We start from the raw sequence: 25,290 nt of genomic DNA on the forward strand, positions 1-25,290 counted from the left end.
TTTGCGTTGTCGTGTGTCTCGAAGGCCACCTTGGAGAATGCTTACCCGAAGATCGGAGGCTGAATGTCCTTGACTGCTGAAGTGTTCCCCGACTTTGTTCTTTGATGTAATGTTTCCCTGACTGACCTGTTTGGACACCATTCACACCTTTGACTGCTGTGATTATCTCTCTGCCGAGGTGTGATAAATGGCAGTTGGAAAGGTTACCTGTAAACATCTGACATGATTCTCTGACTATATAAGCTGTGTCTTTATGCTTTTCTCCACTTCACCTGAAGAAGGAGCAGCGCTCCGAAAGCTTGTGATTTCAAATAAAGCTGTTGGACTATAACCTGGTGTTGTGTGACTTCTTACACCTGAAATAAGAGGCTAGTATTCCAACACACTGAACACCCATTGCAAAGATGTGGCCTAATGATAACAACGGGGAAAAAAGACAATGGTTAGCTGTGACCTTAGGTGTTGGCAAGAGGAAAATTGTTGTCATTCGTTCACAGTTCTGGTGCCAACCTGATTAATGTCCTGAGGTCATGAACCGTTTTACTCCATCGCATTCCCAGTCTAACACTTCCTCACAAATCCACTAGAGTTCAGTAGTACTATTTCTAGAGATGGAATTTCAGTAACATCAGGCATGGCATAAATAATGTCACTATTGGTCGCAGAGTGCGACAGTGGAGGTGGGTTGGAAATATTAAGCTTCATGCTTGGCGCCAACCCAAAATGGCTGATAACCTGAGCGTGCCCAAAGATTTGTAACTCAGCAGAACGATGACTTTTAGAATTAATATTGTGTTTATCAGCAACAGGTCCAGTCATCATGTTCAAAAAAGTTCAAAGCGTAGTTTTGCAGATGAACAAGTTAATGGTCCAAAAAATCATTTATTCTACTTCATTTTTAGGCGAGGTTAAGTAAGTGCAGTCTATACAGAGTGATAAAGAGGAAATTTATGGACGGCTCATGAATCAACATTTAAAATCATCTTTGTATTACAGTGCAAAATCTGACCACTTTTAGATCATTTAAGTTAGCTCTGCAACTAATTGAGGAACATGTAGTATTTTCCTTGATGTTTACTGCCTGTTGAAATCTGTTCTTTTATCTGTCCCTCACATTTCTCCAGCAGTTAGCTTTCCCAGTAATAGATCAGTCAAATCGCCATTCACGGCGCTCCCTGGGGGATTCTTTCAATCTCCTGCCGCAACATTGGCGGAAGATGAGTGGCGACCCTGAAGTAACGGATTGGAACAACTCCTGAGGAGATGTTACCCCAATGTTTTTAATGCAAGGTCAAGGTGTCTTTGCGGGGGGGGGGGGGTGGGAGGAGGTCGGTCAGAATTTCTGATACGTGCCTCTGGCAAGCGGAGCTTTGTGTCAGGCGAGCAGGTTACCCCTGTATTGCGAGAATTCTTTCCCCAAGACAGTAAGAGCTTCTTTACAACAGAAGGGCAGTGCAGTGCACACAGCAGAATGTTCAAAGTCATAATAATCACAGGCACATATTAGGCCAGCATCTTATTGACCCGCATGCCAAACCTAATGATATTTATAAATCAACTGAAGCAAAGAGGGACGTTGGGAAAAAAAACGGAGGAATTCAATGGCTTTGAGTAGAAACAAGGATACAAGGTTAATTATTTTTAATCCCTTCATAAATAACAAAGAGAGAACAGAATAATAAATATTCTGAGGAAAAATCAACGACCTGAAACGTTAATTTTGTTTCTCTCTCCACAGAGGCTGTCTGACCTGCTGAGTATTTCCAGCATTTTTTGTTTTTATGATAAATGTACTGTTCAGCAGCCAATGACTGTTGTGCAATAACAGTTCTCAATCACAATAGTAGCTTCACACTAGACAAAGTATTGATTACATCGTGGAGAAAAATACAAACCTCAAACTCCTTTGTTTGCTTAGTAGGGTCGGTGGGTTGCTGGCCCGCTACTTTATATTCAACCAGGAAGGGAGAGCAACGGCTTGTTCATCTCTCTGAAAATCCAATTCCCAGACCTGACAACACCAGTCAGTAACTAACGAATAGAGTTCTTGTAAAATGGCTAAACTGTCAGTAAATCCGCCACTTCATTTTACCGGAGGCACTTTGTCTCGCATATTCTACTTATCCTCCCACCTCACTCACCACCATCAGCAGGCAGGTGGCATCATTAAGGAGCACAGCGTGACAAGCTTTTAATGGAAAATCGAACTCTCAGAATTCCTGCGAGTTTAACTTGTTAAACTCGGGTGTAATTATGATATTTCTTGCTTTTAAAACTCTTACCCATTCAGACCTGACAATCTGAATGCCTGGACCTCATTTCAGTAATTAAATGCCCAGGCCAAAAGCATTTTCGATAAAAGGGTTTAAGCAAAGTGCCCTTAAGAAGGCCCATTATAGTTCTTCAGTTGCTGAGCTCAATTTTTTTAATCTTATTGACAACCTTGCAGAAGGCTATATAGTGATAACTTTCATTTCCTTTCGAGGAAGAAAATGTCAATAGGTGTTGGAAATTATTCCTTTTCTCCACTACTTTCCAGAAGAGTTTGGAGGAATTAAATATCCTTCCAAGGTTGCAGTGGTTGAGCGAGTTTATGGAGGAAAGCTCTGTAGAGAGTGGGTATATTGGAAGAAAAATGAGGCGGCTCTACCATAATGTCCACCCATCATTCCTGTGTGCCACACACCTCCATACTGCCAGCCTGGAAAGTTAACAAAAGCTGACCAAGAGCTTCAAGAAAGGTAACAACTCAAAAAGTCACCAAATATTGGCTTATGACATGTACTTCCACCAAACATACAGTGGGGCACAGGCCTTTATAACTAAAGCTGTAGGTATAAGCAACATTCCATTACTAGCAACTGACTCCATCCCACTCTCTAGCATCTGTCTGAGGCTGAACCAGATGGTTTGCAACCTTGGGGTCATATTTGACCCTGAAATGAGTTTCCGACCACATATCCGCATCTTAACTAAGACCGCCTATTTCCACCTCCTTAACATCGCCTGACTCTGCTCCTGCTTCAGCTCACCTGCTACTGAAACCCTCATCCATGCCTTTATTACCTCTAGACTTGACTATTCTAACACACTCCTGGCTGGCCTCCCATGTTCTACACTACATAAACTTGAGGCCATCCAAAACTCAGCTGCCCGTGTCCTAACTTGCACCAAGACCCGTTCACCCATCACCCCTGTGCACACAGACCTACATTGGCTCCTGATTAAGCAACGGCTTGATTTAAAAATTCTCATCCTTGTTTTCAAATCCCTCCATGACCTCGCTCCTCCCTATCTCTGTAATCTCCTCCAGCCCCGAGATATCTGTGCTCCTCAAATTCTGGCCTCTTGAGCAGCCATGATTTGAATCGTTCAACCATTGGTGGCCGTGCCTTCAGCTGCTTAGATCCTAAGCTCTCGAATTCAGTCCCTAAACCTCTCTGCCTCTCTATCCTCCTTTAAGACGCACCTTAATAGAGTCATAAATAGAGTTATGCAGCACAGAAAGAGGCCCTTCGGCCCATCGTGTCTATGCCGGCCATCAAGCCCTGTCTATTCTAATCCCATTTTCCAGCACTTGGTCCGTAGCCTTGTATGCTATGGCGTTTCAAGTGCTCATCTAAATGCTTCTTGAATGTTGTGAGGGTTCCAGCCTCTACCACCCTTTCAGGCAGTGAGTTCCAGATTCTAACCACCCTCTGGGTGAAAAAGTTTTTCCTCAAATCCCCTCTAAAGCTACCTCTTTAATCAAGCTGTAGGGCATCTGTCCTAATTTCTCCTTATGAGGTTTGGTGTCAAATTTTTTGTCTTATAATGCTCCTGTGAAGCGCCTTGGGATGTTTTACTATGCTAAAGGCGCTATATAAATACAAGTTGTTGTTGTTACTAGTATAATAGAAAATTGGGGCAGGAAGTTCCCCTAATTTCCTGCAGAATAGCTTCAGATTATTGTGGATATGTATAGGTATTCTCTGTTGCTAAATTGTTTAATTTCTTTATACCGTTATCAATGACAAGGATGTACACTTTGCACCCCACTTCATTAGGACCCTTCTCCCCTCCCCAGTTCATACCGACAGGCTTCTCTCCATCCCAGTTCATGTTGGTGCTCCTATCACTCTCTCCCCTTCAATTCAAACTGACACTCTTCCCTCTTCCCACTCCAGTTCATAGACACTTACCCCCTGCTCCCTCTCAATTCAAGTTGGCTGTAATCCCCCTTCCCCCAGTTCATGCTGGCACTCTTCTCATGCTTCAGCCCGAGCTCAGGCTGACATTCTTCATGTTCCTCAGTCCCAGCTCATGCTGGAGCTCCCCCCACCCCCGCTCCTCTCCCCTCATCCTCAGTTTAAGCTGGTACAGGAAACTCTTTGGTATCCGGCACCGACGGGACCGGTGTGTTGCCGGTTGATCAAAAATTCCGGATGACGGAGAGGGTTATCTACCGAGGCTATTTTTAATAAAGAAAAATAAAAAAAATCAAGAAATGTGCAGTATACAGTAATTGGGTACTCACCTACAGAATGTTGTGTTAAATGGATGGTGGAAGATGCTTGATTAAGTACAGTACTGCCAGTTGAGGGTAATGCAATGCAATGACTACCAGCAGCATGGGAGACACACAGTACCCCTGTAAAATGGCGGATCAGAAGAGACTACCGGCAGCGCGGGAGAGTCAGACTCCTGTTACAGGGGTATTGAGGTGTTCCGACTTCTGACAGTGCCACGAAGCCGAGTAGTGGCAGATTGGAGAACTACCCCCACTGACTAACTCGGCCACCGAGGGAGACTCGGACTCGGACTCGGCAACATTGCCGGTTATTGAGGTGTTGTTTTCGGAGTGAGAATTTTGCCGGTTAATAGAGAATGCCGGATATTTAGGTGCCGTTTAAATGAGAGTTTCCTGTACTTCCTTTTCTCCATCCCAGTTCATGCTCACTGATCCTCTTCCTCCACCCTTAGTTCCTGCTGGCACTCTCCCTACCTGCCCCTACAGCTCTCCTCTTCCCGCGTTTCCCTCGCCCCCCACCCCCCCTCACCAGCTCCGATTTGCTGTTGCTACAGGAGATTGAATTTTGCAAAGATTCCTACCTGCAGTGCCTTTCAATTCCATGGAGCAGTAACAGGAGACAACAGCGAGGCAAAGAGCCAGCGCCACAATGGGGTTTGTTTGCTAATGAAGAAATTGGGGACACTGCGTTTCTTGGTTAACGGTACAGATTATGTGGAACCTGTAGATAAATTCATTGAAGATTTTCACATAGCTGGGAAGCACCATTAGCTGCTGCGTTTCTTACATTACAACAGTGACTACACTTCAAAAGTACTTCATTGGCTGTAAAATTCTTTGGGACGTCCTGAGGTTGCGAAAGACGCTATATAATTGCAAGTCTTTTTTTCAATCTAAACTTCCTAGCTTTGATCCTATCAATACGTAGTGCTACCCAACTGTGTAAAACCTTCCATGTATTTATCTACAGGTTCAATGTAATCTGTACCATTAACCAAGAAAGCAGATAAATTTTACAAGCCAGTATAAGCTTGATGTAAAAAAAAACCCTGCCACTTTCTCCCTGCAAAAAAAACTGGCACCTAATCAACCATGTTTACTCATTGGAACCAATTCTCCCTGTAAGCTGGGCTTTGTTCTGTGCGGCTTGTTTCTTTTAGTGCGCGGTCCCTTTAAATTTCCGCGCATGCGCGGTATTTACAACGGGGAAGCCGGTGAGTGGCCTGTGCGGGATCTTTCCCATAGCTTAGAGGGAACATTGATTGGAATGGTCATCGACCTGAAACGTTAACTCGTGTTTCTCTCTCTCTCCACAGATGCTGCCTGACCTGCTGAGTGTTTTCTGTTTTTATTCCATGTTTACACGTACCTGTGCAGGATCCACATCATTGAGCATGACGATTGATGTACAGTGATAGTCCAACACAAGTCTCCAGAAGTCCTTCACGGTATTTGGTAAGGGATGTTGGGTAACAATGAAGGCCGAAGGTTGCTTATAACTCTGAAAACATGAACCAAGAGTTAGGCTGACACAAGGGTAGATATTCCCGGTCCTCAACTACTGGCAGCACATATTGGAAAAGCGATGGTCAGCGTGACTCCAACATTCGAATACTTGCAGGCAGCCGGGCCAGGCCTCAGAAAATCTGTGCCAGCATTTAAATGTTTTCATTCTTCAGCACTGCTAAAAATAGAACTCCTGAACCTTCCCAAATGGCTCAGTGAGTGAATGACTCATGCGGTGTGGCACTGAGCCACCCAAACCAGGGAGGTTCCAGCTTTGTTCCTAGGCTCTGTTATGTTTGTTAATCCCAGCTGGGTCACTAGCTGGGATGTCATAATTGGCTCAGTCCTGGGTTAGCAACGATCCAAATATTTCCTGATCCCAATCCAGTGGCACCTACTGGGAATTACGAGTATGCCCGTGTGTGTCTGTGTGTGTGTGTGAAGGTGTGTACATGTGTGTGTGTGTGTGTGTGTGTGTGTGTGAAGGTGTGTACATGTGTATGTGTGTGAAGGTGTGTACATGTGTATGTGTGTGAAGGTGTGTACATGTGTGTGTGTGTGTGTGAAGGTGTGTACATGGGTGTGTGTGTGTGTGAAAATGCATACATGGGTGTGTGTGTGTGTGTGTGAGAAGGTGTGTACATGGGTGTGTGTGTGTGTGTGTGTGAAGGTGTGTACATGTGTGTGTGTGTGTGAAGGTGTGTACATGTGTGTGTGTGTGTGTGTGAAGGTGTGTACATGTGTGTGTGTGTGAAGGTGTGTACATGTGTGTGTGAAGGTGTGTACATGGGTGTGTGTGTGAAGGTGTGTACATGGGTGTGTGTGTGTGTGTGAAGGTGTGTACATGTGTGTGTGTGTGAAGGTGTGTACATGTGTGTGTGAAGGTGTGTACATGGGTGTGTGTGTGAAGGTGTGTACATGTGTGTGTGTGTGTGTGTGAAGGTGTGTACATGGGTGTGTGTGTGTGTGTGTGTGAAGGTGTGTACATGTGTGTGTGTGTGTGTGTGAAGGTGTGTACATGTGTGTGTGTGTGAAGGTGTGTACATGTGTGTGTGAAGGTGTGTACATGGGTGTGTGTGTGAAGGTGTGTACATGGGTGTGTGTGTGAAGGTGTGTACATGGGTGTGTGTGTGAAGGTGTGTACATGGGTGTGTGTGTGAAAATGCATACATGGGTGTGTGTGTGTGTGTGTGAGAAGGTGTGTACATGGGTGTGTGTGTGTGTGTGTGTGAAGGTGTGTACATGTGTGTGTGTGTGTGTGTGAAGGTGTGTACATGTGTGTGTGTGTGAAGGTGTGTACATGTGTGTGTGAAGGTGTGTACATGGGTGTGTGTGTGAAGGTGTGTACATGGGTGTGTGTGTGAAGGTGTGTACATGGGTGTGTGTGTGAAGGTGTGTACATGGGTGTGTGTGTGTGTGTGTGTGAAGGTGTGTACATGGGTGTGTGTGTGTGTGTGAAGGTGTGTACATGTGTGTGTGAAGGTGTGTACATGGGTGTGTGTGTGTGTGTGTGTGTGTGTGTGAAGGTGTGTACATGGGTGTGTGTGTGTGTGTGTGTGTGTGTGAAGGTGTGTACATGGGTGTGTGTGTGTGAAGGTGTGTACATGGGTGTGTGTGTGTGAAGGTGTGTACATGGGTGTGTGTGTGTGAAGGTGTGTACATGGGTGTGTGTGTGTGTGAAGGTGTGTACATGGGTGTGTGTGTGTGTGTGTGAAGGTGTGTACATGGGTGTACATCAGGTGAAGACAGTATCAGGCTTGGCTGGGCAGGAGGCATTATTGGAATGGTCCTCTGCATTTTTCAATGATTTTTCCCTGCTTGTTTTTTTTTTAGCTTCACACAAGTTATATTTTATACCCAGGCCAAGAGGTGGGGCAAACTCTGACGTCTCTACCAACTGAACACTGCACTTTTTAAGTGTGTGAGATCAGCCCGAGTTGACCCCCTCCTCTGATTTCCCATTTGCCTCTCCCTTCCTGTAGGGAAGTGGCAGGCCTTCGTTTGGTGCCCATCCCTGATGTCCTGCTCAAGATTGGCAACTAGCTATGTGGTGAACCGTAATCATGAACTTGTGTCGTACTGCTACAGGCAATGGCATGCTAGTATATAACCCAGCCAGCCACTGGGCTAGTGCAAGCACCTTGGAGTTCATAATTATCTGTGTCCTCCCTCTTTGCAAAGGTGTGATGCCCAGTTTCCACAAGGCTATCCATCCCATGCAAAGGACTGGTCAAACCAACTGAACCACGTTCCATTCTAGGGCACAACATGCAGGTGCGTAACAGATTGCCATCGCACGGTATCGTGTAATTGTTTTATTAAATTTTCTCTTGGGATGCGGATGATGCTGGTAAGGCCACATTTACTGGCCATCGTAGTTGCCCTTTTTGTGAAACAATTATCTTTGCAATTGGTTGCTTGCTAGGCTAATTCAGAGGAGCCCAGAAAGGGGGCATTAAGAGTCAACCACGTAATGTAGGAGTGGAGTCATGTGTAGGCCAGCCCAAGAATGGATGGCATGTTCCTGTCTCTGAATCATATTAGTGAACCATCATAGTATTTTCTTGGTACTAGTTTGAAATTCCAAATTTATTTTAACACAATACATTAGCCTAATTGGGAATCCAGATGTGGCTAACTGCATTTCTGATTAGTAAATAAAAAACAATCAATAGACACCGTTGTTGGGCAAGTGATCTCAATACTCATTTGCACGGTGTATGCAAGTGTACTTTAACCTTTTCGTGGATGTGTTGATAAAATAGTGCGACCAAAAGCAGAGTGTGTGAGTGTTTTGATCGTTGTGTGTGCTTTACTTCCTTAGTTCCTGCTTATTGGTTATCTGCTAAAATGTTGTGTAACACGGGTGAAAACTCCGGACTTCAGAACTGCCGACTTGCCGTGGAAACACCAGCAGCATTGTATGGAGAGGGGAGCGGTCACTGGGGTCAGCTCGACCAATCGGAATAATCGCTCCAGGCCAGCAGGAGGAATCAGCCCAACCAGTAACGAGCAGCTCCAACAGGGCTCGTCATGGCAACGGACAAGCAGCATCCAACCGTGGTCTGGACGGAGAGCAGGGACGGGGCCTGGTGGGTCTCACTGTGCGCGTCAACATTCTCAGTAAACACTCTGATGAAGTCAAAGTACCGCTCGCCACTGCTGGAGAAAAACCGAGAAACTGCACTGAGATGTGCTGACTCTGATAAATTCATGCCCCAAATCCAAACTTTGGTGACAGAGAAAGACGGCAAGTTTCACACTGAATGGTGGTAGATGTTTGTGAAATGCATTTACCTGTATTGCGTGCAAGGCGTTTTCTACTACAATCAGTACATGTGGCGAAAATGGCATTGCTGTAGCCACGCCAGTGGTTAGTCAGAAATTTCTATTGGACAACATTGTTTTAACAATATGGGATTTTAACTCATGACCTCTGGATTTCTACCCCAGTATTATAACCACTACTGTACGTAACGAGTAATGAGAACAATTTAACATTTTACATCAAAGTCAATCAATCAAAGATTTAATGAAAAATCAAATAGAAAATGCACCGTAACGCTGTCTTGAGGCTTCTTATAAGTCTCATTACTGAAGTATCAACAGCTACTCACATCCATTAGGGCAGCGTTGATGTAATTGCTACTTTCGCCATCTATTGTGATCAGGAATGGGAGACACCTGTCTGGTGGAAGGACATCCATACACCGATTCTTCTCATGGTTTCGGGGAAGCAGTGCTATACTGCAGTCCTCCACTCGTAGGGTTGGGGTCACCATGTTAAGAGTCTGAAAGAGAAAGATGACAAAGGCTGTTCCGAATTTAATGTAACAACATGAGAACTTATGGACCAGGAGGAGCTCATATGATCCTTTAATCCTGTTCCTTTCGTTAATAATTTGTCTCGTCATGGGCTCTATCCAACTGACTCAATCTTTTAAGGCAAGCAACCACCCAAAGGTAAAGCCTCTTGTGTCAGGGCATTGAATTACTCATTAACATCAAAATCATTATCGCAGGATGCTTCACAAATGTGGTATATAAACTGTGCGTTCATTCAGGTCCTCACAATTCAGGCTCTATAACTGCATACAGATAACTTCTCCAGTGCTGCCATAGATTTAGCTTTTTGTTTTGAAAATTGCTTTTTTATTTTTCCGTCCATTTTTCTGCCTTGAAGTTTCCCGACATCATCCATTTCCATCACCAATAACTGTTCACTGGGAGAATGGTCCAGGATTACTGATCCTTTCCACACCACCCCCCCAATTTTCCATCCATGACTGATCTTAACCTAGTGAACAGACCCTCATGTTCTTCCTGTTTCAATCTCTATGGCTCAACAGATGGCTCAGCAGGTCACATACCTCTGTCATGTAGAAGGTGGGCAAATAACCTACACCAAAGCCTCCGCCAACACCCCCTTTGTCAGACAATAAGAGACATGAGCCAGTGATTCAGCGATCATATTTCCAATTTGATAAAGTTATTCTCTACTGGACGGAGACACCGGTCTTCACCCTTCCCTCTTTGCATACCACACTCCGATCGGGAGCGGAGTAGAGCGCGGGAAAGAGGAGAACTTGCATTCTCTCATAACATGTCATTGCTTGTTGGTGTCCAGGATATGCCACCACCCTGCTTCCTTTGCCATTGGTGGCATGAATGAGATTGCGATTCACTGCGTGCAAACTTGGAATGAGACGGACCCATTTTGGTTCTAAAAGTGTGAGCTGTACTGATGCATCAGATTCTAATAAATAACCCCAGCTTCACCTTTAAATGGGTTTGTGATCTGCCTCACTCTTTTTAATCATAACAAGGACAAATGTATCTTTTTCAGGCTCAGCGATGAGTATGTAAGTATACTCCTGCTGTATAGAAACTGAGATTGAGGAGCAGCAACGATATCTCACCTGTTCGGCCCCCCCAAAACGAAGGTCTCCCCCGCCCCCCACAACGGTTTTTAAATATTGAAGCAAGTTCAACAATCGTTGAAGATCTGGAATTTTTTTTGATCAGATTTGAACTGCAGAAGCCCTTGTTCATCTAGTAAATTGCCTTTCACAGAAAACCCTTTTATACTGTTAGAAACGTGTGTGCTGGAAAGTGCTTTTGCTTACCCTGTACTCCTCCTTTATCTGAGAAGAGTTAGTTTGTGGCTCCAGTTTATTCATCTCATAATATGCGGACCTGAGCTGAGAGGCTGGAATTGCTGTGTCTCCGCACAAACAAGCCTCCAGTATGGAGTCATGGATGAACACATACTGTTCCTGTTGAGTTAGAGAGAGAAGCCAATTTTCAATCAAAGTGGAATCATTTTATGTGCAGGAATTAATGATTCAAAAAGCTCTTCACAGCTGCATTTCTGAACATGAGGTTTAATGATTTGTTGCTGAGTTAAGATGTAATTCATATCGCAGCAAATGATCTGGAAAGGTTTCAGTGTACATAAAGAATAAACCACTGCACAACAATATCCTCAAACATACCGTGTCTGATTTTTATTATCCATTCGCTGCAATACCAATTTCAAACTCTTTAACTATTTGACTGCTGATTAATTACTGTTTCAGGCACAGGTTACAAGTGAACAAAACTTGCCCTCCTCCTTTATGTTCAAGAAATAGTTATCATTCCTCAGCTGAAGGGTCATGTAGGTGAACTTTACTCATGCCACTCTATAACCGGATAATGAGGAGGTGTTTGGTAGCAACCCAGGTTGCCTCATTCTATCTGTTGAGCAAGCATCTCAACTTTACTTAACACCTTGCTGTGTTAACCACCAGTCCCCCTAGCTGCCAGAGCTCTTAGAGAACTACGGATTCAAGAACGTTCCACCTGAACTAGCCCTCCCCAATACACCAGCTGTCCCGCCATCCTTAAAACCATCATCTTCACAACCATCATCTGATTGCCTTCCTGCATTCCAGCTTCCTGGGGCTTGGCCTCACTTGACTACAAATATTAACACCGCCACCGAAGACAGAACAAAAAACTTTACTCCAACAACTCAATTCATATTTGTATAACAGTTAACTTGCTGAGTTAAGAATCATTCTTGTGCAAACCCTTGGTGCCCATCACCTACATGTGTGCTTATTTGCCTATCCTAGTCCTCCTACAAAGTGTATCCCCAGTGGCTACAGCTTGGGAGGTGGACTGGAAGGCTGCTGGGCTTCCATTGAGGACACTTCAAATGGCCGTGATGGGCGACCTCGAGCAGCTCTGGCCTTGATGGCGAATTGGGGGCGCGACCTCACATGTCCGATTTTATACCCTACATCTGCTACTAACAAGGCTCCATGCAAGGCCTACCTTCGATTATCGCAACACTGACAATTGCATTCAGAGAGGGTGCCAGGACACTTGTGTATATACGCTATCCTCTGGTCACTGACTTGAGTGATAAAGTTGCTGTGAATATTAAAGTGGGTTTCCTCATTTTATACACTCACCAGCTTTTTCACTCATCTTAGTGACAGAGGAAAATGTACCTACTGGTGAGAGAAATGGAGTAAATACGTACAATGCAGTAGGATTGCTCTTCTGAGGTTGAGACTACGGTACATTGTTAACACAGAACAAAGGGAGCTTTACTTTGCAGGTGCAGTATACTTGACCTGACACTGAGTGGCAAAGTAGGAAAAGTGTTCCAGTCATTAGCACTGACATACCTCAACTTAACGAGAGCGCAGTTCACTTAATGTATTTTTTAAAAAGTTGAGTGACTGTGTGCGGTGTGGAGAACGGGACACTGAGCGATCCCAATCATTTCCCTCCACCCTCACCTCTACTCAGTGCAACTGTCAGGTGGAGGAGGGCAGGCAACATCCTGCATCCAACCACTCCATTGTGGAGATAACAGGCATTGCGCCACCTGTACACTTGGCTTTCGCGAGGGGCTTTGGTTAAAATTCTGCATGGCTTTTTGTTGTCTTCCTAGACCCATAGAGAATATTGGAATAAAGAGTGACCACTGTTTAAAGGAGCATTTGGACTCGGTACCTCTGTCTGGACCATGTTGACCCTGCGCGAACGTAGTTCTCTGACACAGTTGTAGATATCTACAACTCCTTCCCTCTCTGCCATGTCCAACATGATGTCAATAACCATGAAACAGCCTGTCCTTCCTGCTCCGGCACTGAAAGACAGAGAAAGAAAATCAATATTATCTCACTGACTGCCCACGAGCTGCCAGAAACACTCATTATTCTAAATGTAATAGTATTTTCAATTTTTACACCGTTTTAGATACCCATGAAGCTGAATACAGTTTATGACAAACTAAATCACCCTGGATCTGTTAATGGTCTCCATTAATTTGGATATTGTCAGATAGGCATAATTTATCATTGTAATACTCTCCTCTCATCTCATGATGTTTCTTGGGGAAATGAAACCTGTGTGATCACCTCAAATCAATCATATAAAAGAAATATAAAGTCTTGCATTTATATAGTGCCTTTCACAACATCAGGACATCCCAAAGTGCTTTACAGCCAATGAAGTACTTTTGAAGTGTAGCCGTAATGTAGGAAACGTGGCAGCCAATTTGCGCACAGCAAGGTCCCTCAAACAGCAATGAGGTATATGACCCGATAATCTGTTTAGTAATGTCAGTTGCAGGATACATATCTGGTCACTGGGAGAACTCCCCTGCTCTTCTTCAAAAAGTGCCATGGGATCTTTTACATCCATCTGAAAGGACACACTGGGCCTATACTCTCTGGAGTTTAGAAGAATGGGAGGTGATCTCATTGAAACATATGGGGGGGGGATTGAAAGGGTAGATGCTAAGAGGTTGTTTCCCTTAGCTAGAGAGTCTAGAACTAGGGGGCATAGTCTCAACAATAAGAGGTCGGCCATTTAAGACTGAGATGAGGAGGAATTTCTTCACTCAGAGGGTTGTGAATCTTTGGAATTCTCTACCCCAAAGGGCTGAGGATACTGAATCATTGAATATATTCAAGAAATAGATAGATTTTTGGACTCTTGGGGAATCAAGGGATATGGAGATCAGGCGGGAGTTGAAGTTGAAGATCAGCCATGATCTTATTGAATGGTGGAGCAAGCTCGAGGGGCCATATGGTCTACTTCTGCTCCTAATTCTTATGTTCTTATACGGCCTCGGTTTAATGACTTCCTTAGTACTGCCATGAAGGCCGGGATCTTACCTGAAGAGGCGCATTGGGAGGGGGACTGCTGCCTTTCGGGTTCTAGTCCCGACCCCAGCGATGTCCGATGCACAGACGCTATTTTGCGTCAATTGGCCTCGTTAAGCCCACCCTGCGGGCTTGCTGGCCAATTAAGAGAAAGCTGGTGTCAGATGACGTCAGCTGATGACGCGTCATCTGCTGGTTTTCTTAAAGGGGCCACCACCATTTCTTTTTGACAGATGATTTTTCAGTGTTTGACAGCATTGAGGTGTTGCAAGCACTGACAATCACTGTACAAAGGTGAGCCCTTCCACCCAGGCTCTCCAGTGACCCTCTCCTTAGGCTAGAACAGATGGCAGCTGCAGGTGAGGTTACAGAAGCGATCTGTCATTGGTGAGAAAGGTTCTCCCAATGAGGTGGGACTACACAAACACTTCAAAGTTTGTCACCTACAGAAAATTCTAAACACATTAAAAATTACTTTCCCAACATTTTCTTACCTCTGCAACTCACCAGTGTCCCAATGGATCCTTCACACCACTTCTGCAACTGTCATCTATACACAAACATTACAGTAGACCCACAGCACGTCACACTCACCCTGGCAGGGTTTCCCGACGTCGGGAAGCCCGCAGTGGAAGTGTCAAAATTGGAAAAAGCCTCTTAACTGCCTGTTAACAAGCAGTTAAGTGGCTATAATCCTCTTCCCGCCGCTAGGAGTCGGGTCCCTGCGCAAATCGGGAAGATTGATTGGAGGCGGGTTGGAAGCGGGTTCGGGACCTGCTGCCAATCTTTTTGATTTTGCCAGCAGTTCCGCCTCCAAACCCGACCCCTGAGCGCCAGCAAAATCCCCCCCGAAGTGTCAGCCTAGCTTCTGTGCTCAAGTCTCTGGGAGTAGGGCTTGAACGCATGATCTTCTGTCTCAGAGGCTAGAGTGCTATGACTAAGCCAAGGCTGACACCTTCAGAGACTGGCAAAGAAGTTTAGGCCAATTCATAAAGTGACAAAGTGAGTTCAAGAGTAAGATTTTTAACTTGCTGCCTGGATGTAGAATTGATGTTATAGAATCAAAGGAAATAAAAACAGAGCGGTTTCTATAATAGCTGGCTGATGCAAAATTCCAGTTTATGCCTAGGCATCAAGTTGAAAATCTAAACCCAAGATACTCCAGGCTGTCCTGATAGGAAACTGATCAAATTATTGCAATTCTTATTGAGAATTTCAAAACTGAAATCGATAGATTTTTGTTAAGGGATATGGAACCAATGGAGTTGAAATACAGATCAGCCATGATCTAATTGAATGGCAGAAAAGGCTCGAGGGGCTGAATGGCCAACCCCTGTCCCTATGTTCCTATGAAAGAGATTCCACCTACCTGCAATGTACCACTATAGGCCCAGCACCCGCTGGATTCTTTGTCTTTACCCGCCGTACAAAGCCCAGCAGCCCTGTAGCATGGTAGGGAACACCATGGTCCGGCCAGCCAGTGAAGTGGAGCTGTCTGATCTCTCGGATCTCATGAGCACCTCTCTGTTTAAAAAGAGAAGGAAAAGTCGCATTTGTCTCCTTGGGAACCACATAGTTACAGGTGGAAAGCAATCACTTGTATGATGAGGTGCAACATAAACATAGAAGATAAAGATGAGCAGCTTTCATTACTGTAAAGCAAATTTCACATCATCTGAAACATTCTTTAAAATGAAGTCAAATTACAATTAGCCCCTGGTATAAGAAACGTTGCATTTACAAGATAAAAGTTCACACAGAGATGGCAGAATTAAGATAGCAGGAATTTGCATTGAGGTGGCAAGAATTCACAGAGATACCATTGCGATAACAGGAATTCACATTGAGATAATAGGAATTGAAATAGGAATTCACACCATGTGCAAACCTTGTATATGTGGTAACCCTGCTTTGTGTTTCTAAGGCCCCATTTTCTAGAAATGCGCTCGCTATTAAAAGGAGGAAAAATTCCATTTGTTTCCTTGAGAACCACAAACATACAGGTGGAAAGAAATAACTTGTATGATAAGGTGCTAAATGCAGTATAGATTCAAAAATAAAAACAGAAAATGCTGGAGAAACTCAGCAGGTCAGGCAGCATCTGTGAAGGGAGAAACAGAGTTAACGTTTCAGGTCGATGACCTTTCGTCAGAACTGGAAAAAAGCAGGAAATGGAACAGATTTTTAAGCAAGTGTAGTGGCTGGGAAAGGGGGGGGAAATAAAAGAACAAATGGGAAGGCCTATGATAGGATAGAAGGCAGGAGAGATTAAGAGACATTGAGAGACATTAAGAGATATTCAAGGCAAAAGGAGATGGTAATGGGACAGGTTAAGAAACAAAGGATGGCTCTAGATGAAGTGTAAATTGCGCTGGCAGAATGAAAGACAGCTGCCATGTGGGAGAGAAGAGGAGAACAAAAGTGTGGATAAAAAATATATAAATGTTATGATCTGAAATTGTTGAATTCTATGTTGAGTCCGGAAGGCTGTAGAGTGCCTAACCGAAAGATGAGGTGCTGTTCCTCGAGCTTACGCTGAGCTTCAGTGGAACAATGCAAGAGGCCGAGGACGGTGAGGTCTGAGTGGGAATGGGGCGGAGAATTAAAGTGACAGGCCACCGGGAGCTCGGGGTCACCCTTACGGACTGAATGGAGGTGTTCCGCAAAGCAGTCACCCAATCTGCGTTTGGTCTCCCCAATGTAGAGGAGACCACATCGTGAGCAGCAAATACAGTATACTAAATTGCAAGAAGTACAAGTAAATCGCTGTTTCACCTGGAAGGGGTGTTTGGGGCCCTGGACAGTGGGAAGTGGGGAGGTATAAGGGCATGTGTTGCATCTCCTGCGCTTGCACGGGGAGGTGCAGGGCGAAAGGGAAGGGGTGTTGGGGGCGATAGAGGAGTGGACTAGGGTGTCGCGGAGGGAGCGGTCCCTGCAGAATGCTGAAAGGGGAGGTGAGGGGAAGATGTGTTTGGTGGTGGATCACGCTGGAGGTGGCGGAAATGGTGGAGGATGATCCGTTGAATGTGGAGGTTGGTGGGGTGAAAGGTGAGGTCAAGGGGAACTCTATCGTGGTTCCGGGAGGGAGGGGGTGAAAGGTGAGGTCAAGGGGAACTCTATCGTGGTTCCGGGAGGGAGGGGCAGGGGTGAGGGCAGAAGTGCGGGGTATAGAACGGACACGGTTAAGGGCCGTGTCAACCACTGTAGAGGGGAATCCGCAGTTGAGGAAAAAGGAAGACACTTCGGGAGCACTTGTATGGAAGATTCAAACTCTGCTCTGACAACCAGCAATGCATGCCCACTCCCACTCACATCTTGATTACATCAGCAAAAACTTGTATACCTTTGCCCTTCAAATTATCATGTTATTAACTGATCATTTTCAATCCATTGCTTCGAAACAATGGAGTTGCCCAAACATAATGCTTCCGACCTGCACTCAGCCAATATTGGCCATGATAGGTTTCACCAACATGAGACGGCCACAGGTTTAAGGGTCTTTTAATTATGATTCTAGACATAAAAAGGTTTCCTTACCTTTTCTACTGCAAATGTTCTTATGACATATTCAGCCAACAGTTCTGTCTCAATGAGAGTTACTTTAATGTCTCTGTAGATTTCAGTGTCATCTGGCCAATACTTGCAGCACTTCACCTGTTGGTATAGAGCAATATTAAGATAATCAGCAATTGCAGTTTTTTTTCTTTTTATATCTTTGACATTAAAAGACATATGCATGGGCTAGAAATTCGTTATAGCCAAGGATTGGGCAGTGTTTAGACTAAAAATGGATAAGTAGCGCCAGGTGAAAATTGTCTAGTCTGCACGCAAAATTCATCCTCACTCCTCATTAAAATTATTGCAGTCATGATTCTAGTCTAAAAACCCAAGCTTATTGGCGTTACAGTGAAAAGATGGATCAATATTGGGTATAGTCTAAACTCAAGTAATGATTGCCATGGGCTTTTTTCACTACTTAAAGTGGCGGTTCATTGATGCTGCTGCACCCCATTCTCAGCAATGTTGGGTGTGCAGCTGCCTCAACAACTATAAGAAGGAAAAGGAGAAGGAGCACTTATTTACAAATCCTGATGGCAGATCGCTGCCCCAGGGAGAGAGCCTGGAGATTTTTCGATTAAGCTTTGGAGGCATTGGTTTTAGCGGTGAAGAGAAGGCAGGTGGTCCTGTACCAACTGGCAGGAGGCTCTCGCCACAAGTCTGACAGACTATGTGGAGGGAGGTGGCACACCATGTTATGGGAGCACTGTGCTCTCCAGGTCCTACACCCAGTGCAGGAGGAAGTTTAACAAGCTCACATGAGTGATCAGGGTGAGTGAAAGCTTCAACAAATGCTACATACCACCATCTGTACCACAAACTTCACACACTGCTCAATGCACTACACCCCCAACACCCACCCACCAACAATCTCTACCTAGCAACACTCACACCCACATCTCACACCTGGCACACAATGACAGCTATTCAACTATGGCAGGCACTGGGGTCATTAGTTATTAGAATTCATGTGAACAGCCTGACATAGTCATACACAAAGAATCATATCTTTCAGCAAATGTCCCAAACTCCTCCATCACCATCCCTGGGTATGTCCTGTTCCACCGGCAGGACAGACCCACCAGGGGTGGTGGCACAGTGGTATACAGTCGGGAAGGAGTGGCCCTGGGAGTCCTCAACAGTGACTCCGGACCCCATGAAGTCTCATGGCTTCAGGTCAAGCATGGGCAAGGAAACCTCCTGCTGATTACCACCGACCGCCCTCCCTCAGCTGATGAATCAGTACTCCTCCATGTTGAACACAACTTGGAAGAAGTACTGAGAGTAGCAAGGGCACAAAATGTACTCTGGGTAGGGGACTTCAATGTCCATCACCAAGAGTGGCTCGGTAGCACCACTACTGACCGAGCTGGCCGAGTCCTGAAGGACATGACTGCCAGTCTGGGCCTGCGACAGGTGGTGAGTGAACCAACACGAGGGAAAAACCTACTTGACCTCGTCCTCACTAATCTACCTGTCGCAGATGCATCTGTCCATGACAGTATTAGTAGCAGTGACCGCCGCACAGTCATTATGGAGATGAAGTCCCGACTTCACACTGAGGATACCCTCCATCGTGTTGTGTGTCACTACCACCGTGCTAAATGGGATAGATTCAGAACAGACCTAGCAGCTCAAACCTGGGCATCCATGAGGCACTGTGGGCCATCAGCAGCAGCAGAATTGTATTCCACCACAATCTGTAACCTCATGGCCCGGCATATCCCTCACTCTACCATTACCACCAAGCCAGGGGACCAACCCTGGTTCAACAAGGAGTGTAGAAGAGCATGCCAGGAGCAGCACCAGGCGTACCTAAAAATGCGGTGCCAACCTGGGGAAGCTGCAACACAGGACTACATGCATGCTAAAAAGCAGAAGCAGGGCTATAGACAGGGCTAAGCAATCCCACAATCAACGGATCAGATCAAAGCTCTGCAGTCCTGCCACATCCAGTCGTGAATGGTGGTGGACCATTAAACAACTAACGGGAGGAGGAGGCTCCAAGAATATCCCCATTCTCAATGATGGTGGAGCCCAGCACGTGAGTGCAAAAGACAAGGTTGAAGCGTTTGCAACCATCTTCAGCCAGAATTGCCGAGTGGATGATCCATATCAGCCTATTCCCGAGGTCTCCACCATCACAGAATCGAGTCTTCAGCCAATTCGATTCACTCCACGTGATATCAAGAAACGGCTGAGCGCACTGGATACTGCAAAGGCTATGGGCCCCGACAATACCCGGCCATCGTGCTGAAGACTTGTGTTCCAGAAGTTGCCATGTCTCTAGCCAAGCTGTTCCAGTACAGCTACAACACTGGCATCTATCCGACAACGTGCAAAACTGCCCAGGTATAACCTGTCCACAAAAAGCAGGACAAATCCAACCCGGCCAATTACTGCCCCATCAGTCTACTCTCAATCATCAGCAAAGTGATGGAAGGGGTCATCGACAGTGCTATCAAGCAGCACTTACTCACCAATTAACTTGCTCACTGATGCCCAGTTTGAGTTACGCCAAGACCACTCGGCTCCCGGCCTCATTACAGCCTTTGTCCAAACATGGACAATGGAGCTGATTTCCAGAGGTGAGGTGAGTGACTGTCCTTGACATCAAGGCAGCATTTAACAGAGTCTGGTATCAAGGAGCCCTAGTAAAACTGAAGTCAATGGGAATAAGGGGGAAAACGCTACACTGGCTGGACTCATACCTAGCACAAAGGAAGATGGTTGTGGTGGTTGAAGGTCAATCATCACAGCCGCATGACATCGCTGCAGCAGTTCCTCAGGGCAGTGTCCTAGGCCCAACCATCTTCAGCTGCTTCATCAATGACCTTCCCTCCAACATAAGGTCAGAAATGGGGATGTTCACTGATGACTGCACAGTGTTCAGCGCTATTCACAACCCCTCAGATGATGAAGCAGTCCATGCCCGAATGCTACAAGACCTGGACGACGTTCAGGCTTGGGATGATAAGTGGCAGGTAACATTTGCGCCACAGAAGTGACAGGCAATGACTATCTCCAACAAGCGAAAGCCTAACCACCTCCCCTTGACATTCAATGGCATTACCATCACCGAATTCCCTACTATCAACATCCTGGGGGTCACCATTAACAAGAAACTTAACTGGGCTAGCCACATAAATACTGTGGCAACAAGAGCAGGTCAGAGGCTAGGTATTCTGCGGCGAGTGTTTCACCTCCTGACTCCCCAAAGCCTTTTCACCATCTACAAGGCACAAGTCAGGAGTGTGATGGAATACTCTCCACTTGCCTGGATGAGTGCAGCTCCAACAACACTCAAGAAGCTCGACACCATCCAAGAAAAAACAGCCTGCTTGATAGGCACCCCATCCACCACCTTAAACATTCACTCTCTCCACCACCGGCGCACTGTGGCTGCAGTGTGTACCATCTACAAGATGCACAGCAGCAAATTGACAAAGCTTCTTCGGTAGCACCTCCCAAACCCGCGACCTCGTCCACCTAGAAGGACAAGGGCAGCAGGCGCATGGGAACACCACCACCTCCAAGTTCCCCTCCAAGTCACACACCATCCTGACTTGGAAGTATATCGCCGTTCCTTCATCGTCGCTGGGTCAATATCCTGGAACTCCCTCCCTAACAGCACTGTGGGAGTAACTTCACCACACGGACTGCAGCGGTTCAAGAAGGCGGCTCACCACCACCTGCTCAAGGGCAACTAGGGATGGGCAATAAATGCTGGCCTTGCCAGTGACGCCCAGATCCCATAAACAAAAAAACAAAAAATGTGGTATGTTTATAGATAAATTTATTAATGGTGTTTGAAATATTTTGTGGTCTCTCATTTCACCTTTGCGCCCAGGAGAACGCTGTGATATGGCGAGAGACGAGGATGGTATGATGGGAATGTGGTGAGCAATGGGGATCTGGGGTTTCATTCCTTCGAATCGCAGTCTGATGAGCCAGTCACGGAAAGCCTGTCCGGAAGGCCGATTGTCTCACTGCCTCCTCCCTCCCTCATGTTCCTCCTCCTCCTCTGCCTCGTCCTCCTCCTGAGGTGTTTCTGCAATCCCTGCTGGCAAGGGCTGCGCCTTCACGATGGCCAAGTTGAGGAGCATGCAGCAGACCATCACAAAATGGGACAACCGCTCTGGCGAGTATTGGAGGGCTCCTCTTGAGTGGTCAAGGCAGCGGAACCAAAGCTTCAATAAGCTGATGATCTGCTCGATGATGTTCCTGGTGGCAGCATGGCTCTTGTTATATGAGTGCTGGGCATGAGTGTTGGGGTTGCAGAGGGGAGTGTTCAGCCAGGTGGAGAGCGGATAGCCCTGGTCTCCGAGCAGCTTGATGTGGTGGCTGGAAGAGTGCTGGCACACAGGTCTGGCACAGGATGAAGGCATCGTGGCTGCTACCAGGATAACGGGCATTGACATTGAGGATTTGCTGTCTGTGGTCGCATACCAACGGCACATTAAGTGAGTGAGTGATTTTTAGCAAGTGTTGTACTTTGAAGCCTTTCAAAAATAATGAGGGAGTTTTGTACTTGCCAGAACACTCCCTGGTACCAAAGAACCTTGAAATGAATAAGGGAAATTCTTTCAGTAGCAGGAACTAGCACACGGCCACTCAAACTTCAAAACCCTGACAGGTACGAGTGATTGGTGAGGATCCCTTTGAATTGCATCACTGCAGCCGGCTTTCTGCTGCTGTACGCCAGCCAAAGCTGTCGTTGCTTTCTGCAACTGGTAAGTACCTTGGCTAAAACAAAGTTGGGAAATCGGGTGACCAGTGAGTGCTGCACACTCACTGACGTCACGAACTCCATCGTGGTGAGCTCCCTGGCCATCGAGGTTATCGGCAGCGCTACCGGCAGCACCGATATGGCGTGCGACGCTAGAATCAGCATCAGCTGCCATTACAGCTGTCAACAGCACTTTAGCGCCATCTCCCGGCACAAGCCACACAAATTTCTCCCCCCCGCCCCCACCCCCCGAAGTCCACGCAGACGAAGAAAGTAAATTTATCTTCAAAAAAAAACCCAGCCCTGGGCTAATGTTAGAGTATTCTGTGACTGATTCTGCTTTCTTTATTTGCATAGACACAGCCTTAGGAGATGATTTTACCCATCACCGTGGCAATCTCCTTTGAGTTCTTCTATTGTCGCAGAACTTTATCTCTCGACTGGTTTAAGCTGCGATTCTCTAAGCTTTTGCAGATTTGTGAAATTGTGAAATCTTGTCCTGTTAATTTTCCACAAAAGCAACTGTCAGAAATTTAGCAGTTCAGAATCTATATACTCCACCTGAATAGAGAATGCGTCCTGCTGCTATTTTGTAGAATCCTGATATTATTCAGAAGGAAGAATTGACCCATACATTTGTATTCCTGTGCTATTCACTGAACTTCAATGATCTGAAAATTGACAGTTTTCTGAAATTTCAATTGTTGGCACTTTAAGCTCTCATTATTAACCAGTGAAGTATATAAGTACCACATTATGTTGGAACTGATTTCATTTCTTACAACATACCTTTCCCCATCTTCCTCCTTGAAGGGAGAGCAAAGGGAGGGATCTGAGCAAAGCAAACTCCCCCCCCCTTCTGCTCTCTTGGGAGAAGATATTCAATTTCAAATAATATTCCCAGGGCTGGATGAATCCTATTAGCAAAAGGTATGTTCTCAATGAATGATTTCTATCATAAGATCGAGCGGGTCTTCATTCCAGCATTGCTATTGGTCAAACTCTGCTTTCCTTTGTACTGAAAGGTCAAGATCATTACAGCAGCACACCACAGGTTTATGCTAAACACCCAAAGCTTGGTTCGAGGTGCCACCAAAGTTGAACTTTTAAAAGAATCCAGTCTACGTTTTGTCTTGACGACATTTCAGGCACCGACCGAGTCATTAAGCTTCCTATGAGAGGGGATCGCATTGAAGCATCTCTTTGAAAATTATTACAGGGCTTGATAGGGTGGATGCTGGGAGAATGTTTCCCTTGGCTGGGGAGTCCAGAACCAGGGGCCACAGCCTCAGGATAAAGGGTAGGCAATTCAGGACTGGGATGAGAAGAAATTTCTTCACACAGAGGGTGGTGAATCTTTGGAATTCTCTACCCCAGAGGGCTGTGGAGGCTCAGTCATTGGGTATATTCAAGACAGAAGTCGATACATTTCTGACTAGTAAGGGCATCAAGGGATATGGCGACAGGGCCGGTGAATGGAGTTGAGGCAGAAGATCAGCCATGATCTCATTGAATGGCGGAGCAGGCTCGAAGGGCCGAATGGCCGACTCCTGCTCCTATTTCTTATGTTATGTTCTTATGTTCTACACTGCTGGGTGCATCTCAAGTGTTAGATGTTCTTAGATCATGACATGTTCTCTATTAATATCCTGGTATCTAGCTTCCTGGAGCAGTGCTGCTGTAACAATTCAATTCAATTCAATTCAATTTTATTTGTCATATATGCAGCAGACATGTGTACTGCACAATGAAATGTTGATTTTTACGAGTCAACAGCAGGTTGAAAGAAGTTAACTGCACAAAGTAGGCTCCAGGGTAACCTGCCCATGACAGAAAAAGATACCCCAGTTGTCTCACAAGTGGGTTCACTTTAAGTCTGATGATTATCATGGCACCCCTCAGCTCCTCCTAGAAGGATGTTCATCTGTGCACAACAGAGTAAATGCCAGTGCATATGGAAAAATTGTAAGTGCAATGGTCATGAATTTTTGATACCTGCTACCAGCAGGTAAGGTACCTTAATTCAGGCACAGACTTTGAAAAAGGTAGGCAAGTGCATTGTACTGTTTCTGGGTCACCCATCTTGCCTGTGGTGCACAGTCTTCCTTAGGTGTGTCTCAATTGACTTTTAATCAGATTGACAGTCAGATTTAGCGAAGTCACGCTGAGAAAATGAAAAGTGGGCATTGCCCTGGTGCCCTAAGAATACTACATTCCTTGGTTCCTGTTATAATTAGCATTACTAACTCTCTGTACTGCATTATGATTTTCTTTTTCTCGTGCTGATATTGGGTTGGATTTTGCTGTGGCAACTCCTGTTGCTCTGTTTCATCCTTTACAACAATTGTCGAGATTGTAGCGTGGGAGCAGACATTTTACATAGAACTTCTCCCGCCGGATTTCAAGGTCGGGCTCAATATCATAAATGTGGACCAGCTTATTATGAGCCGGTTTCCCCGTTAATCATTTCAGCGGGCCAAGCAAGACGATGTCACAAAAGGGAAAAGTGTACAAAGCACCTCTTCAAATCTCAGAAACACTGCAAACTACCTCTAACTGCTCACTCTTAAGCATAAAACGGAACAATAAAACAGTGACTGAGCAAGACTGATAAGGTACCTCCCTTTGTTACATGTAGGTTTAAATCACAATTCAATGCACTTACCCTTTTAAACCCTGCGGGCTGACGCACGGCTGCCGACGGGGCAGTCAGCCAACTCTTCGCCTGGCTGCTGCCATTTAAAAGCAGCAAATTGCCGTCAGCATATTGATTACCATAAAAGATTTAATTAATGTATCATTAGAATGCTGCTTGCACT

The 25,290-nt window shown here is 45.6% G+C and overlaps 1 protein-coding gene across 7 annotated transcripts in view; it reads right to left on the reverse strand.

Moving 5' to 3' along the window:
* Positions 1 to 25,290, reverse strand: part of LOC147114602 (receptor-type tyrosine-protein phosphatase mu) — a 1,110,132-nt gene that overhangs the window by 30,877 nt on the left and 1,053,965 nt on the right. For all 7 annotated transcript variants that reach the window (XM_085992394.1, XM_085992393.1, XM_085992392.1 and 4 more), the window contains 6 exons: positions 17,722 to 17,838; positions 15,554 to 15,708; positions 13,028 to 13,163; positions 11,143 to 11,292; positions 9,634 to 9,807; positions 5,880 to 6,011 (listed from right to left, as the gene is read on the reverse strand). In XM_085992394.1, coding sequence (XP_085848520.1) covers positions 5,880 to 6,011; positions 9,634 to 9,807; positions 11,143 to 11,292; positions 13,028 to 13,163; positions 15,554 to 15,708; positions 17,722 to 17,838 — 864 coding nt within the window. The remainder of the gene's footprint in view (positions 1 to 5,879; positions 6,012 to 9,633; positions 9,808 to 11,142; positions 11,293 to 13,027; positions 13,164 to 15,553; positions 15,709 to 17,721; positions 17,839 to 25,290) is intronic.

This window comes from Somniosus microcephalus, chromosome 7 (genome assembly GCF_052327205.1).
Source record: "Somniosus microcephalus isolate GS21.2 chromosome 7, FLI_Smic_1.0, whole genome shotgun sequence".
Classification (NCBI taxonomy): Eukaryota; Metazoa; Chordata; class Chondrichthyes; order Squaliformes; family Somniosidae; genus Somniosus; species Somniosus microcephalus.